The sequence below is a fragment of the Mesoplodon bidens genome (assembly GCF_964165515.1).
Source record: "Mesoplodon bidens genome assembly, chromosome: 12".
Taxonomy (NCBI): Eukaryota; Metazoa; Chordata; class Mammalia; order Artiodactyla; family Ziphiidae; genus Mesoplodon; species Mesoplodon bidens.
In genome coordinates, this window is record NC_138168.1 from 80,384,833 (window position 1) to 80,403,020 (window position 18,188).

Genomic DNA, 18,188 nt, shown 5'->3' on the forward strand with positions numbered 1-18,188 from the left:
TTAGCCAACCTGTCTCCTATGGATTTAAAAGATTATCTTTAAAATAAAACACTGAGATAATTGATGAGAAAAATGAGTTAGGGCTTTGGAAAGAATAGGACAGATTATATCCTAGAGAGTTTAAAAGTGTGTGTGTATGTAAAATAAAATACAGCCTTCAATTATAGTCTCTACTCCATAGTACATATATGATAATATTAAGCTGCAAAGACATCTTAAAAAGCCTGGATTTCTTTAAGCATCTTATTTTTTTAAATTTTCAAATTGAGCAAGCAAAAAGGTATTTCTTTCTTTTAATTTTTATTGAAGCAGAGTTGATTTACAACATTGTGTTAGTTTCGGGTGTACAGCAAAGTAATTCAGTTATATATACATATATATCTATTTTTTTCAGATTTTTTTACTTTATAGTTTATTATAAAATATTGATTATAGTTCCCTGTGCTATACAGTAGGTCTTTGTTGTTTTTTAAAAAAGAATTTCTTTAACTGTGTTTTTCTTATGCAAAGGGCTGATTTTTTAGTCTACAGTAATGAGATTAAAAAAAAAAATCTGGGGACTTCCCTGGTGGTGCAGTGGTTAAGAATCCGCCTGCCAATGCAGGGGACAGGGGTTCGATCCCTGGTCCCGGAAGATCTCACATGCCGCGGAGCAACTAAGCCCGTGCACCACAACTACTGAGCCTGCACTCTAGAGCCTGTGCTCCGCAACAAAAGAAGCCACCGCAATAAGAAGCCCGCGCACCACAACCAAGAGTAGCCCCCACTCGCCGCAACTAGAGAAAGCCTGTACGCAACAATGAAGACACAACGCAGCCAAAAAAAAAAAAAGTTAAAAAAAAATCCAGAAAGTATCAATAACACGACCTGATAGAGAGTGTTCCAGCTGCCTATCTTCTGGACCCCGTGACTCCTTCCTCTAGTACATATGAAATTCACCACTCAATATTCCCTCAGAGCAGCACTGTGAATGTGCTGCTTGAGCAGCTTCCTCCAGTCCACCTCAAAGATGACACCTTCAAAGGGTCTCTGTTCTCCTGCAGCTGCTTCCCCTGACATGCAGATTCTCAAGTCGGCTTCCATGGGACAGGCCCCACGCAAGACACTCCAGTCAGGCTGAACCCCGTGGATCCCTGCGTCCCCGCTGGCACACCCTCTGGCTTTCTTTCTTTGTCCCCATCACCCCCAGATCTGCTGCTTCTTTAAGGCCCTCGCTCAAAACTAATTATCTGCTTCATTGTTTTCCGCTCTCCAAGTGGGTCCACTTCTCTCTTTCAAAGCTTTCATCAATATATTGCCTACACAATATATTTTTGGGGACTTATTATATATTCTACTTTTATTATTTTGCAACTAATCATCTCCCTTACTGGAATCTAAGCTCTATGGGGGAAAAGGAATATGCTTTGTTCATCATTGAATCCTTAGCATCAGTGTTTTTATTTATATGTTTCAAATCATAACAAGCTAAACCAGATGGCAAAATCCTTGAAAACTTCAAATATATATGGATATATATAATACATAATTACATATACTTATATATATATAATGTAGATATTATGTTAGGTATGCTACTGAAATGAGAAATATTTCTTGTAACTTCAGTAGCATACCTAACATAACTAGGATGGGAAGAGTTTAAGAAATGTTGCTGAAAAAGTTAAACACCTTGATGTTCCTGCTCCCAAAAATAATCAGGAAAAGAAAAAGAGTAGTCGTAAGTACTACGATAAAACTGATGCTACTTAAAAATAGGAATAACAAAATTCTATCATATTTTACCCTGTTTTATTCAAGTTCAGCTTTTTCAATGGGAAAAGTAACTATGACAACTTTCCCTGATTTCTAAATTTCTCTGACAGTTGAACCTTCACACCCTCACGCTCTCTCCCATCATCCAAGACACACGACACTCCCATGTTGTCCTGACTCACCTTCCACTGTTTGTGAAGCTTTCTAACGGCTTCCTGTAGGCCCTGCTGTTCCTGCTCAGGGAGAATGTCGGTGAGTTCGTCACAAGCTTTCAGGAAAGCATTGAGCACCCTCTGATCCAGCTGACTGAAAAACTCCTGGTGTGGAGAGGGGGAAAGTGGTCAAGAGTGTGGGGCAGATAAAGGCAGTGTGAGACACGAGACAATGAAGGAGTCACACTGCTAAACAAGCCTCTTAGCTAGCTGCTGCCCTCTTCAAACCTTCTGGGCAACTACCACTTTTCGTTCAGGAACTAACTATAATTACCTACAGTTATGAGTCAGAAATCACCATATCTGATTCAACTAGGGTTTTTTTATGTTTTAGAAAAAAATCTTTGCAGTTTTCACATTTGGTAGAATATTCTAGAAAGCCAATGAGAGATCCTAAAACCTTGATCTCACAGTGATAGAGTTTTCATTCCTCTCTGGTAAAAGAAGAGCTGAGTAGAAGCCAGGACTAACCCTCACAATCCCTCCTCACTCCCTAATGGCAATGTGTTCCAGACCTTGCTGGTTCATTATGAGCCATTTCTGTGTTCACGCCAAGCACACACATGAGCACACATGCTGTGGACTGAATTGTGTTGCCCCCCGCCACCATTCTGTCCCACCAAATTCACATGTCAAAGCCCTAACCTGCAAGGTAATGATATTTGAAGGTGGGACCTTGCGGAGGTGATTAGGTTTAGATGAGGTCATGAAAGTGGGTCCCTCATGAAGGAATTAGTGCCCTTATAAGGAGAGGCATTAAAGATCTTACTCTCTGCCATGTGAGGACACAGTGAGAAGGTGACCATCTGCACATAAGGAAGAGTCCTCACCAGAACACAGCCAGGCTAGTACCCTAATCATAGACTTCTAGTTTCCAGAACTGAGAAAATAAATCCCTGTTGCTTAAGCCACCCAGCCTGTGTATTTTTTATGGTAGCCCAAGCAGACAAATACAACATGTGCACAAATACACATGACTAAGTCTCACAAAGTCACATGACTAAGTCTCACAAAGTCTCAGGATTATGTATGCATAGATATTTTGAAACAACAGTGATTCAAAATAAAGTACCGCACAGTAGAGGTGTATAAATTTGAATGAGATGTTGGATGGTCACAGACCTTAATCCTAAATCTAGTCAGCCACATCGCAAATACATTGCATTCGTACTTTGAGAGTGTGTTTTATACAAATATCCACTGAAATTTCAGGAAACGTAACTCAAAATATATGTTCTCAGAGGGCCCATCATCTCCATACACCATTTAATAGATTACTCATATTTGCAATACTGACATGATTTAAATGAGTATGATTAACAAGGAGATGGCTTCACAACACTGGGTCAAGTTGTAGATCAGCTACTGAATTTCAAGTGACATGGTATCTATACTGTGATATGGTAGATTTATGAAATGAGCACAAAGACATAGCCATCCACCTAAAGTTATCTCTTAAAAAGAATACGTTAGTTATGAAAGAGTTTTTCAGCTAAATAATGAATTAGTAGTTTGGAGAGCCTGAATTATTTATCCCGTGATTCTCTACTACTCCAGGGGCTTAAAAATGGCCAATTGTAAGGCAGCTCATCAACTGCTCTTGAGGTTCTTTTTGCTGCCATTTCTGTGGGTCTCATATGTAAAAAGTTTCTGCCTTCCTAACTCATTTCTCCCCCTCCCATCCCCCCTCCTCTTTCCCCCCTGCCCCTTCCTCATCCTCCGTCTTCTTCTTCCCACTCTCTCTCTCTCTCTGTCTCTCTCTTTCTCTCTCTCTCTCTCTCCTTCTCTGTATTAGATCTTTATGCTCTTTTTATTTTTCCTCCAAGATGGTCTGCCCATGCCTCCAGGTCAAGGACCCACATGGGATGCACTCACGGTGTGTCTCTTCAGGAGGTCTTCTGGATTCCCCTTTTCCTCCATGCCCTCCTGAGCGGTCCTCAGCACCTTCTCCAACTCTGCCCGAGACTCCTCAAACTTCTTCATCAAGCGGCTGTTGGTTTCCACATGTTTCTTCCAATCTCCAGTTTTCTTTACCATATTCTTGATTTAAAAAATAATCATAATGGGATACTGATCTCTCATTATTGAAAATATCATTTTGTTAAAGAGTGTTGTTTCTTTCAAAAAACACTTGGAAAGAATACATTTCATTATGATGAGAGTAATCAACCCTCTTAAATATTAATTAATATTAGAGAAAGATGAAGTAAAATTATTGGTTTCCAAACACCAGTAGATGAAGCATTTACCAAAAGTGAAGACATGAAACGCGATGATTACATGTCCTCCTTCTTGGAATTTTCCCTAGTTCACATCTCTAAAGCAGGCAGAGAACTTACCTGAAAAGCAACATGCCCATCTGAAATCTTTCTCTGTAGCTTTGTCTGATCAAAATGCTTTAGCACGTTGCTCAAAGTCACAAACTTTTGAACACTATGACTGCCTTTCTCAATTTGAGTCATGGCTTTCTTACAGCTTTCTTGACAAGCTAACAGTTCCTACAGGGAAAGGAAACCCACAATAATAGTATTTAAAAGGGCAAGAAAGAAAGCGAGTAACCATTACAAAACAATAAGAACAGTATTATATAGCTTTTAGGCTTTTAATAAGCAATAAGTAAAGTCGAAAGTACAGAGAAGCATTGCTTTTCAGAAGAGCACAATTTTAAGCAATCACTGAAGTCAGTGCTTTTTACATGAGGCATTTAAATGTCACATTGAGTTTTCTGAATTTTTTTTACATTTCATGCCCATCTTAATAACATCCAGAGGATGACAGAGCATCAAAATTGCTACCTGCCTAGTACCTGTATTCCTCCAACCAACTAATACGCCCATAATTTATTGAAAGGACAATAATGAAATCAATCTACATAACAGGTTATAATCTGACTCAATAAATTTAATGCCAATGCACATTATAAATACTTTACTGAAAGTCAGACGCAGCAGATTATATATCATTCTGTATCCTAAAATACACAACATTTGAATTCCTAAGGTTCAAAAGCTATCAACCTCATTAATAAAATGGTGGACCCCAGATCCTAACAAAAAAGGCAGCAGACCAAAGGGCCTGGGAAGACTTGGAAATTGTCACACATCTGCAGATGAGAAGCAATGGTGACTCACAGGCCCTTCCATCTCTGATTGTAATGTAGCATCCTGGCGATTTCTGTGCTAGACAGCATGGAAGCTATTCAGCTCAGCCCGAGGAAAGCAGTCATTTTTTGACTTGAATCCACACCATCTGCACTTCAACATCCTTAATTGCTTTGAAAAAATATTTCAAACTGGTTATTTGGATACCAGTTTGGGTAACTTAGATGCAAATATTAAGAGCAAGGTTTCTGTTTTGTTTTGGGAAAACAGAGTTAGGACACACTTTTTCCTTTTGAAGATTTAGGAGATAAAAGAGTAACATATGTTATAAAACTCTTATTAAGTATTATATTTATTATTATTAATATATTAAATACAATTTTAATCACGGAAGGATTCTTTGATGGCAACTTATAGCAATTTGGGAACGTAAGAAATGGCACTGTGACTTCAAAATGAAAAACAATTTTTAACCAATATAATGAGAACCCATTAAAATAGGGCTTGGTGGTATAATCATTTTGGCTTGCCATTAATAATAATAATAATAAATATTAGTTGCCACCAGTTATAGAGTATGTGCTCTAATGGGTTAGTCACATTATAGAATATCTAATGTAATCTCCACGAGAAGTTCTTGACTTAGGTACTACCATCCCCATTTTAGGGTGAGGAAATAAAGCTAATCAAGGCTTTGTAATTTGCTATATCAGATCTGAATACCTGTCTGACTCACGTCAGATACTCTCTGCTCTTTCTGCTAAGTGACACTGCCTTCCTTCCATGAATCTATTTTGATGATAACAGTGGCAAACCTTTTACCCATCAGTTTCACCCTCCTCTGATGCATAAGTTGATTTATAATAAACCAACTAAATAAGTGAATTAACTGACACACTCAGTAGGAGGCTGTTCTGCATACAGATCTGTTACTAAAAATAAGACAAAGAAAAATGATTAGTACTCCAAATATATTTCCAGAATTTTATGGTCATGTAAACAGCCCTAGTTCTAGAGGCAAGAAAAAATCTCATAAGACACAAATGATAGATACTGGCTAGAAATGGAATGCAATTATTTATTTTTTATATAGTTAAATATATACAATTTAAAATTTATCTGTAAAATTTTTATCTATATAAATATACCTATATATAAGTATCGAGAGAGAGACAAAATTTTTATTTTATCTATGGTGGATAGGGTTTTCATCTTTAGACATGTGTTTTTGTTTTGAGTTGCCAGTACTAGTCTAGAAAAAGGTTTCTTGTCCTGTCACTGAATTTCTATCATTATATGAACCTCAGTCTTATCACACATGCATTAAATTAACTCCATCTCCTGAAGGGGACTTTTCCTTACCTGACGTTTCTGTTTAAAAAGAGCACTTGATTGTGCCTCGTGCTCAAGAACTGTCATAACTTCATCGATTTTCCCAAGTGAGTCATAAAAGACCGTCATCTGCTTTTCTAATTCTTCCAACGGTAACAGCAGCTGCTGAGACTCATAAATGAGTGGAGAGTAACAGTCTTTGACCTTTAAAAATGCAAAGACAAAAATTCCATTAAAGGCCATTAAGGACCATAGCTCTCAGGAATGTTTTCTTCAGGATAGGGTCATTTTGGGCTTACAGAGCTCCAGTGACATTCTTTAATATTTCCTGTGTATTATTAAATTTTGATGTAAAAAAAAGCACTACTGCTATATCACTGAGACAAGTAAATGCTATGGAGTTTTCTCATGAAAATTCATCTAAATCGTCCATCTGGATAGCACTTGCTCATCTAAATGTTAGTGAGCCAGATGGCATCAAATTCCACTTCATAAACTCTGAAACCCATCTTCCCTTTGGCCTCAGAAGCTGACCTAAGACAGTCATGAATTACATTATCTAGACCAACTTGTACCTTCCAACTTTATTTTCAAGAACTCTACTACTTGATCCCTTAGCCGTAGACAAACTTACAAACGTGTTGACTCATTCTTCCCAGAGAGGCCCTGTGCTTTCCTAACCTCCTCCCAGCTCCACACTTTGCTACTCTTCCCCTATCAACATCCCACTCACAACAACCGCTCATGTCATATACAAACTTATTCACAAAGTTTCTCACGCAAGAACATGTCTCTCTAGTCTGAACTGGCCCAGCCGTCATCTGTTACTTGTCTTCTAAAAAAATGCTGATAGTTTATACACCTGCATTGTCTTTATCTTCATGATGAGCTCCTGGAGATGAAGATCTCCATAAAGTGTTGCCTTGTCACATTTATGTCAGAATCCAGCACCTCATACAATCCTGCAAGAACTTCCCGTCCCCCTCATTTTATTTAGAGTTTCTCCCAAAGCATTACTTTTGGAAACCAAGAAAGGAAATTAAGTACTCATTAGTAGACCATTTGTTTTTTTCCTTACATTATAATTATTCTCATGCTCTTGTACGCACTGCCTGAAGGAGAAAATCATCTAAAGAACGCTACTGTCCTATTGCCACAAGGCTCAGCTAAAATTACTGAACAAAATAAAGAGAATCTGCTGACATGTATAAAAATCAGTGTGCTTTAGAAGTCTTCCCTGGATACAACAGGAAACTTACCAAGATGCTACATCTAATGCAGCAATTAAGAAATCATGATGACTTACGTGTGTCTAAAAGAGTTCTTTGCTTTCTCAGAAGTTTCCGTAAATCACTAAACCTGACCTAGGCTAAGATGAGCCAGCCCAAGACAGGGCTCTGAAGCCTGCTTGAAGGTTACAAGTTGTTGACTCCAAATTGTACCCAATCTTTTTAAATAATCTTAACTTGATTGTTTGAAAGAATTTAAAATTAGCATTCTACTATATACCAGTTTGACAAAATTTTCTTATCTTTCATGGCCATGATTCTTCTTATTTTCATCCATCTCACTTATTCCTCTCTTTCATTAATTCTCCACAGCTGGTTTCATATTGGCTATTCTCTTTCTACTTTTCCTCTCCTAATTAACAGGGTTTTCTGCTGTTATTTCCTTTATTGTCCAATTGTTCATTATGAAATTTTTCTATTCACTTATATAATCACTCCTTTCTTTTACCAGATATTAATTGCACAATCTAAGTGGACTTTGCCAGCAGTATCACCTTCATAAAATTCAACTTTAGATAGATAAAAAATCCCAGTGAAACTTCCAAACTCTTAAGGAAAATCCCTCAATAGAACAGAAAAGGCTTATGGCTAGTGCTTGATATTCACTGAGCTTCCTGCACAGAAGTGGCATAAATGAATGTATCTTAAGGCCAAGGTAGCTCTGTGAGATGAAGAGGGAGAATTTTCACTGCATTGTGGCTGTGTAAGTGAAAAATAGCATAAATAATCTTAGAGTGGACGTATGTCAAATACATCTCAATAAAAGGTATTTGGGAATTCTTTCTCATTTAAATATATGACGTCTTCCTCCCCCTTCTTCCTCCTGTTCTTCTCCCCTTGCTTCTCTCTTTGTTTTATCACTTTCAACTGGTCCTCTGTCCTCACCGAGGAGGCCCATCTTTCTATTAAAATACAGCTACTAGTACTTCTAAATTAATAAAGGTAATGCTTGGTATCAACTCCATAGTTTCATTTTTAAAACTCATGACAAAGTTACTAGATGAAGAATCCCAATAAGAAATAAAAACACGATCTGCTAACAAGTAAATGATTTGCCCACGGTGACAGAGAACGAGTAAGGTGAGCTGGAGGCAGTGTTGGCCCCGCACAGAGTGTCATGCTTTAAAATATTTTCCCACCTTGGTTAGCTGCTCTTTGAGCCCAGACATGGTTGCAAACATTTCATTAGCTTCTTCTTGGGAGATCTCTTTGCTAATGAGGTGTGCTGTCTTTGTAATCATCTTATACTGAGCATCCATCACAGGCACCCTCTGCTCAATATCCTACATGAATCATTGAAACAGCTACATTACCACATGATACATTTTCTCTTAATTTCAAGATTTGACAACTGGACACAAATCAGTATGCACTGAATAAAACTCTAGACCTGTCATCATCTTTTGGAGATCCCAATGACTACTTTCCTTCATTACTAATATATGATATACTAATAATATCATACAAATAAATGTTTCCTTTAAAAGTCGCCATAATCCTTAAGCTAACCTAAAGATAAACTGAGGTAATCTTTACACTTTCAAAATACATATGTTAATGTAGGATGTAAACATTATATCAGGTAAATGCATGTTAACAATTTGGGGCAATTCCCTGATTTTAAAAATTAAACAACTTTTTCTTTAAAAAAAGTAATACATTGTCATTGTAGAAATTTATAAATTAGAGATAATAAGCTAAAGAAAATTTAATACAGTCTTCTCACACCAGAGCCAACATCCTTACCACCACAAGGCTCTGCTAAAATTACTGAACAAAATTAGTATTTTTCCTGTGTGTTTACACCCATTTTTTATTTTTACAAAAAAAGATGATACTATTTTTGCTTTCCTTACTTAATAGTATATTGGAAAAGCCTTTCTATGTCATTAATATTCTTCCATTACTTCATTTTTGAGAGCGGCAGGGTCTTCAAAATATGTAAACAGCACAATTCATTTAGCAAATCCTTTATCATTGGAGGCATTTATGTAGAGGTGTTAACTCCAGATGTCTGTTTTTTTCCTAGTACTTTATAATTTGATTGTAGAAAATAAAAAATCTCAATTAAAAACTATTTTGAAGTTACTCTATGGTCAATAAACCTCTTCAAAAAATTCAGATAGATTTTTTTATGAGAGGTGCAAATCAGGATATGTACACATGTCAAATGATGTCAAGGAGACACAGAAACAGCTTTTGCAATGGCCTAAGTAACTTCACTGATCTTTCTATTCACAATAGAATTGGTTTTTCACTTCATGTTCTAGAAAATCAGCTCACCTCTACGTCTTGAATTAATAATTTGACATTAATGAAAGAGACTTCTAAGGGCTCTGAAAGTTTCCTAAGGGCTTCAGTTGCAAAGTCAGACAGGGTAGTAACACAATCTGTGTATTCTTTCTTCATTCTGTCCAACTCATCAGCTCGAGCATACTGTTAAGAAAAGGGAGGGGGGCAACATCGAAAGCCATTAAGCCAAGACTCTGGAAGCTTGTAACTTTCACTTCTACATACTCTCTGGAATGGTTAGGTGGTAGGAAAGACTCTAATTCCTGATTCTTATTTTAGATACACTTGAAGTTAGTCTAATTACTGTGAAAAGAAGAAAGGAACTAGCAGAGAAGCAACGAATTATGATTTGATGCATGAATCATTCCATATAAGTAGGCTCCATATGCCAACATAATCCTTAATCAAGATTTACATTTCTGTTATGTTCCTCCATTACAAATGGGAAAGAATAAAGGACCAAATATAAACATAACAGTTCTAAACACATCTGTACTCTGCCTTAATAAGCCCATGCTATAACAATAAGAGTCTTAAACAGACTGTTTATCACAACATTTATGATGCACCCATGTTCTAGGCATAAATAGATATGAAAAACATACTTGCTTGACTTCCATAAACAACTCTCTCCATCGTCCATTTAGCAACAGTAACTGCTGTTTGAGATCACGGGAAACCATCTCATCACATGTTTCAATCAGAAAATTGCCAGCATCGTTCATGGCAGTGTGCTGCTGTATCCAATGAGGCAAATTTCGAAAAAAGTCCTATACAAGAAACAATGCACACTACTGTAAACCATAAGCCAAAAGTTAATAAATGATATGAAAGTAACCAGACTAAGAGAAATATCTTTGCTCTAAAATCTGTGCAAATTTTAAGGTGAATCCTAAATCTCTTTCAAAAGGGAAATTTTTAATAAAGAAGGTCAAAAATATGAACTAGAAATGCTGAATGTCTTTTTATAAGAATATATGCACTATCTTTTGCTAAAGACAAAACAAAACATGATGACCATTTTGTTATTCCTATTTTAGAGAGGAAAAAGCTGAATTTCTGTGAGTGTAAGGGACTCGTGCCTATAGTCTTTAGGCTAGTAAATACCAGTGCCAAAGTCATATAAAAGGCATAATATTTTAGGGAAATATATCGTTTAAAAATCGTTTGACCTGTTACTTTTGATTTTATTCTATTTTACTTTATTTTTTGGCTGCACCATGTGGCTTGTGGGATCTTAGTTCCCTAACTAGGGATCAAACATGTGCCCTCTCATGCCTCAGCAGTGAAAGCACAGAGTCCTAACTACTGGACCGCCAGGGAATTCCCAACTTTTGATTTTAAAATCTGAATACTGTATATGAAGATAATTAACAATCACAGAGATAAACCCTTGAAGGAAAAAATTAAATTATCTGGGCCAAGAACACAATACAATGACATCCTTCCTTATTTAAGGTTACACACTTGGCTATGGAACAGCTTCCACTTGATTTCGAATTAAACGCATATGTGCATGTGCATACATACACATATACACCATGGTAAAAACCAAGGACACCAAAGATAATTCAAAATCGATTTCCTAAGCCATGTGCAGGAGGACTTCTTAGATAAATCGATGAGAACAATTCTGTTTCTGGCGGTTATATTCCCTTGGATGAAATTAACACATGACATCTACTAGGGCACTGCCTGTCTAATCAGAAAAGCCAAAATCTGTGTGGGTTACAGTTGCTCAGATACACAAAAATACTTAATCTATATGAAATATAGAATGGGAAAACATAAAAATTATACATCTACTTGTACAACACAATAACAGAAGAACCAATCTTGCATGACAAGCAGTAATTCTAATGTAAGTACTATACTTCTTAATGGGAATCTGGCATTTTAATCTTTTACATACATATAAATAGTTTTTCCATGAGAAAAATTTCAAGCTCCCATTAAGAAGTGTATATGCAGAAATCAGTCCATTCCATGTGATCTTTTAATGTAAATTATATTAAAGTAAAACAGTTAACTCTTGCAAAAAAACACACACTCCTGTAACCGGAGGAAAAAAATCACTCCTACCGAGAATAAGACCGTTGACTGAGGGCTGATAAAAATCCCCAAAAGAATAGCCAAAGAGACAAAAATGTAGTGACCCATCTGTTGAACCAGTGTATGCCATCACACAGATTTGGTACTACTTTAGCCAAAGTTGTTTTCATCTTCTCTTAAATTAGGAAATTCTCAGAGGCTGTGCACTGGACCCGCCCCTTCAAGCCCAGACCTTACTGTGTGTATAGCACCCTCTGCTGCCTATTGGGTTTGGCCACTGCTCCATGGGCTACTGCTGTTCTGAACGAAAAAGTCAAACACTGCTTTAACATAACTTTTATAAAGCAGCGTGTTTCTTGGTCTAAAATAATTTAATAACCTGAAAATGCAGCTTTTCAGGCAAAGTCAAGATGTTTGTAACACGTTTGCAGACATATAACACTCCTTAGACAACTTTGCTGTGAAAATCTCCTATTTCTAAATTCACCTGTGCTTGTTTCCTTTTATAAGAAGGAGTCTTACCTTTTTGGCATGTTCTGACTGATTTAGCATTTTCTCAGCATCCTCTAGCCAAGCCTGAAGACTAGCCACGGTATTGTCATATCGGTCCCAGTTAGCAATGACTTCTTCCAGCATGCTCCGCACGCTTCTGACTTCCACTGAGAGGTTCCTCCACTGGACAGTGGTTTCATTCATGAATTTCATCACATTCTCAGCCTCTTCCACTGAAACGGATAGAACAAATTATAATCCTTATTTTATATTTTAAATGCACCACACCTTTTTTCTACAGTCTATACACTGGTGTGCATTCCTAATTCTTCCTAGGATTTTAAATTCAACAGATATAACATTAGAATTATATTCAGCTAATGTTAGGGACATGTTATACCTTACTCATAGGTATTTATAAAGATTAAAGGCAATGATATATTTTAAATTCCTGATAAATGGGATGCAATAAATGACATATATTTGTTTGCATTTTATACGCACTCAGACACATATATAGTATAATCACAAATGCTATAGTTCATTTTCAGCAAATATGACAGATATATCTGCAAATTGAAACAGACATATTTTACAGTTGTGTCTCTGCACTAACTTAAGTTTTCATAATATTCAAGTCAGTCCACTTTTTGCCTTTAACCATTGGAATTTAAAATAGGTTTGAACATTACAATTTAGAAAACGAATGCTTATTTTCCTCTCTCTTAGAAGGTCACACACACAGACATACACACACACAGGCATATGATTATACAAGATAGGCACTGCACAAGATTATACAGGATAGGCATTGCACAAAGTCAAGGGGACTGAATCCAGTATGTGTTTCCCAGGCCAATGGCATGGTCACACAGAGATTCTGCAGAGAAAAAAATGATTTGATCATACTGAAACCTGTAGGTTCTAAATTCTACTGTATTCAATACTGCAACAAATTCTGTCTTGTGTTTTACCTGAACCATCAGCTTTGACATACATCTCAGCTGTCTGTTTCAAGATCTGGTATGTCACTTCATATTGTTCAAAGAACTTGCTATTTTCTATAAAAGACTAGAAAAAAAGAGAATGGTTAAACGATAACCAATACTGGCTTATGTAGACATGCCAAGGTCAATTTTCTTCAGTATAGATATGTGGATATGTTACCCAAATCTACCAACCTCATTCTTCTGAAAAATATCAAATTAATTCAACTGCCATAAATAACCTGATTATTTCTGAGAATATAACTTGATTCTACACTTTTAATTCTAATTCACTCCTACTTTGAGAAAATATTATATTTCTCCTCCACCCAAGGGTTTGCTTTTAGAAAAGACAGAACTTTCTCCAGAGAACCTGGGGCTAACATTTAAAAAGCACTAAATTTGGAACAATGTTGTAAAGTGTCCCACTGTGTTTTAGCTGTGGGATTCTGTTACTTTTTGAACAATAATTCTGGTGAATCATGGCTCTGAGGAACTTCAGGTTATAAATAACGGGCACAATGCAATGCACACTTTCTTAAAATAAAAAGTAAATACAAAAATATTTACAAGTAGAAAAACGTTAAATAATCACACATTCCATCCACGTTATCCATATGCTGTCATATTTCTATTACCTAGTATAAAAATTAAAGGTAAGATATGTCTATATCTATGTCTGTATAAAACTTACATATGTATTAGAGTTACTATAAGCAAATGGATACTATAAAATTGAGAATATACAAAAAATCCTTAGGTGAGTTTTATTATTGTTAGCTCCAGGAAATATGAAATACTTCTTATTTCAAAGATTATTCCTACTTCTGTAAAGTAGAAAGTTAATGTAATTATAAATAACAACATACTACCAAAGGCTTCTTAATTTCTTTTAATAGCATAATTAGTTCCTATGATGTAAACTCAGTAAAATACGTTGTGTCACTATTATAAAATACAAAATTAGCCTTCAAAAACCAGCTGAAGTCCTGAATAGGATGTTGATGAATGCTTAATATGGAGATGCAAAATGTTTGTGTGCAGAGGCAAAACTATTCATACAGCAATTTCATAGACATCCTTAGATTTTATTGATAGAAGTTTATAGTGTTTCAAGATTAAATTAAAAATACATATAATACATTTCATATCATTTTATGTTTGCACTTACTTATATAGTAACTATTCTTCAAAGATATAATGAATAGAGAAAGCTGTGAATTACCTGGGATGGGGTTCCCATTTTTGCATGAGAATTGGTTAGTTCATTATTTAGCCTTATGTCCTACTCCCTTAACCTCTGCCTGCTCCCCAAGTGGGGAAGGAGTAATTTAGTGGAATTTAAACTTTGAATAATTTAACAAATAGGGAGGTCCTGGTTCGATCAAAAATGGAAGATTACACCTAATGTTCAGGACACTGTAAGAAACTGAAGAGATAAGCGTATTTGGCAAAGTTTAAAAAAATAGTTTCCATTCAGTTTGGACACAAATTCCAAGAAGCTAATGGAAAAAAAATTGTTTGAAGTGTCAAATAAATGGGAAATAGTGCCTATACTGGACATTAAGACTTACACATGCTTTTGCTAGAGTGGTTTACAAATTCATTATAACTGAATAAGAGAAAAGTTATTTCCAGTTTCATTTTTGGTCTAGGGTAGGAGGGGGGGAGAATGCTTTTAGAATATTATAAATGTCGTAGACATTCATTTAAGTGTTTTTGAGCTTTCCTATGAGGAAAACTAGGTAATTAATTTTTGAAGGAAGAAAATTTACTTGTTATTTTAATTTTTGTTTCATTTATTTTTGCCCTTTTTTTCTGAGTCCTGAGTAACTCCATTTAGTAACAAAATTATTTTGTCTATTAGAATCACTTTAGCAGGAGGACTGCTCAATCTCCTTTTTGCTGTGAGCTATCTAGATAAAGTCTCTCAGAAGAATGCAAAATTAAGCACAAATGTTATGTTTAAAGTAACAGTGACAGGATTAGTTTATTTCTTTCAAAATATGGCTTACATTTGGATATCAAGTTCAACAAATAAGACATGTTGGTCAAGGGACTTTTAAAGTTGGTGGCACTTCAAGAAAAATAAGATATCTCTTTATGCTACAAAATGCAAAGTATTGGTGGAAGGGACTAATTTTCTACTCTCAAAAGATAAATATAGATATAATAAACAAAAAGCTCATCAATTTCACTCAAAGGGAGGTAAACCAGACAATTTAAGATTTTAAAAATCAACTTTGAGAATAGTTTCATTAGAACTGCCTATTTACTTTAATAAAATCATTACAAATAATAGACCATATGTTCACATTACTTGTTGCATTCACATAGTCTACGCTTCCAAGAGCTCTTCTTTTATGTGAAAGAATGAAACGTTGTCTCATTTCTTCCATTGTAAAATTGGAGCATGTGTTAACTAACATGGTTATGTCATGAACAATTCAAACCAATCATCTTCTGATTTACATTACAGTATGTAATCTCTCACCAGGATCATGTGGCCTAATTTAATCAACAAGCATTTGTGAAGTATTTTCCAAGAATTCCTTGAGCGCTTAGGGGTTACGTACCTTACGTAGCCCCTATGTAGTTCTCTAATTCCCTAACTCTTATAAAAAGTATCTTTTTTTTACAGATGAATAAAATTGAATTGAGAATTCAGACTAAGGAAAAGATAATTATGGAATCCTTACATCCCAAATATTACTTTGCTTATTGATGTAGCAGCATATGGCTCATTACAATCATTTCTTTTAGAAACCAAGTAAAGGATTATATTTAAGAAACTGATTTTATGATTTTATTTGAAAGTCTTCATGCACCTTGAAATAGTCTGTTCTAAAGAGAATGATTTTCCCCAAAACTTCAAAAGAATGAGAGAAGCTCTGTGGGGTATGAGACAGAAGGAAAACAATCATGAGTCAGTCTTTTTTCCTTAAAAAATCCAGGGGGTGGGCTTCCCTGGTGGCGCAGTGGTTGAGAGTCCGCCTGCCGATGCAGGGGACACGGGTTCGTGCCCTGGTCCGGGAAGATCCCACATGCTGCAGAGCGGCTGGGCCCATAAGCCGTGGCCACTAGCCTGCGTGTCCGGAGCCTGTGTTCCGCAACGGGAGAGGCCACAACAGTGAGAGGCCCGCGTACCGCAAAAGAAAAAAAAATCCCTAATATTCTATTATTATTATTTTTGTTGTTGTTGCGGTTATTAAAAATTTGGGAAAGATTAAGTTATTTATAAGGTCACATGGGTAGCGAGTAGTTGAGCCATGATTCAACACATTTCTATGTGACTGGTGTCCAGGCTTCAATAATCTCTCCCACCTCACCCCACCCTGCCCCAATAACATGCTGCCCATAACTGACATAATAGTAACTAGCAGGTTGCAGGATGGAAGTGTAAAATACTGTCAATTACGGACCAGCATTAAATGGAACTGATACTTATGTGAACTACATTCTTTAGTTCACTGAGCTGCAAGAGATCATTTTAATTATTTGGTCTTTTCAGTTTAAAAAAAAAACACAACAAAAACCTTTTTTTCCCAGCCAATTTTGTTAGAGAGTAAAGTTCAGTACTTAAGCACAAAGGTTTCTGATTCGGAAAGATGTGGATTCAAATCCAGATTCCACTTCTTACTAACTCTGCCACCTGGAGCATGTGACTTGAGCGTTCAAAGGCTCGATTTCCTCAGTGAAACAATGTGAAAATGCCCAGCCCATAGGGTCATCACTGAGAAGGAAGATGACACATGTAAAACACTCGGCACATAGAAAATATCAATATCCTACAATTATTAAAACTATTAAACTATAAATACCTTAAACCCCTTTTTCAAATAGAAGCTTAGGCGATAAATATGTATTTTTATCAGGTGATAAAATATTAGGAAATATTTATTAAAACCCGATATATTTGTAGAGTTATTAGCAATTTTACAAATAATTTTGAGAGTTACGTTACCTAGCAGTTTAAAATTAGCAACTCAGTGAATGTCTATGAAGTAGGCAGAAAGTACTGATTTTTTTTTATTCATTAGTAATAATTCTTTACTTACATATGCTTTAGTTGAGAAGTTCAAAGAGAATTATTAACATCTTTGTGTTGGAACATGAACCTGGTGGAACAGTCCCATTAGGTATGTCAACCTAATTGGCGCTCCTTAAATAGCGAGAACAAAGACGCATCTTGAATAATTACCTCTGAGCTCAGAGTGTATCATTTGACATGATTAAACCCGAAAATATAAATGCATATCTGTATTTAATATTTTGGGGACTAATGCAATTGCTGAAACTTAAAAAAAATCAGATTTCTCATTACTTTCCAAAATCATTCAAAATGAATAAGGGAACATAGCGTCACAGATTTCACATTTTTGGACAAATGTTTCCTAGAAAATTGTAGTAAATCTAAAGAAAGATTTTATTGTTAACCTATTAAACCTTTTTTTTTTCAAATTCATGTTGTTTATTTAGCGCTTAGAAAATAAAATTAAAATGTAGCAAAATATATTATGGTTCTAGGATGCTTCAGTAAAGATATGGTTTCAATAAATATTCAGTCATGCCAGTTACAGAGCCACTGAGATTAGTCAGGTTAGAAATTGGCTTATATTTTAAATTCATCAATTTATCATTTAGAACTTGTGATTCAATATAAATGGAACAGTTACA

At 35.8% G+C, this 18,188-nt stretch overlaps 1 protein-coding gene across 17 annotated transcripts in view; it reads right to left on the reverse strand.

Annotated features, from left to right (window-relative positions):
- Positions 1–18,188, reverse strand: part of SYNE1 (spectrin repeat containing nuclear envelope protein 1) — a 466,561-nt gene that overhangs the window by 306,924 nt on the left and 141,449 nt on the right. For 16 of the 17 annotated variants that reach the window (XM_081251412.1, XM_081251411.1, XM_081251427.1 and 13 more), the window contains 9 exons: positions 13,500–13,596; positions 12,556–12,758; positions 10,587–10,751; positions 9,973–10,125; positions 8,829–8,972; positions 6,431–6,604; positions 4,307–4,465; positions 3,843–4,007; positions 1,938–2,072 (listed from right to left, as the gene is read on the reverse strand). In XM_081251412.1, coding sequence (XP_081107538.1) covers positions 1,938–2,072; positions 3,843–4,007; positions 4,307–4,465; positions 6,431–6,604; positions 8,829–8,972; positions 9,973–10,125; positions 10,587–10,751; positions 12,556–12,758; positions 13,500–13,596 — 1,395 coding nt within the window. Of the gene's footprint in view, positions 1–1,937; positions 2,073–3,842; positions 4,008–4,306; positions 4,466–6,430; positions 6,605–8,828; positions 8,973–9,972; positions 10,126–10,586; positions 10,752–12,555; positions 12,759–13,499; positions 13,597–17,569; positions 17,587–18,188 lie in introns of those variants that run through there. The other variant, XM_081251418.1, reaches the window with a different exon arrangement.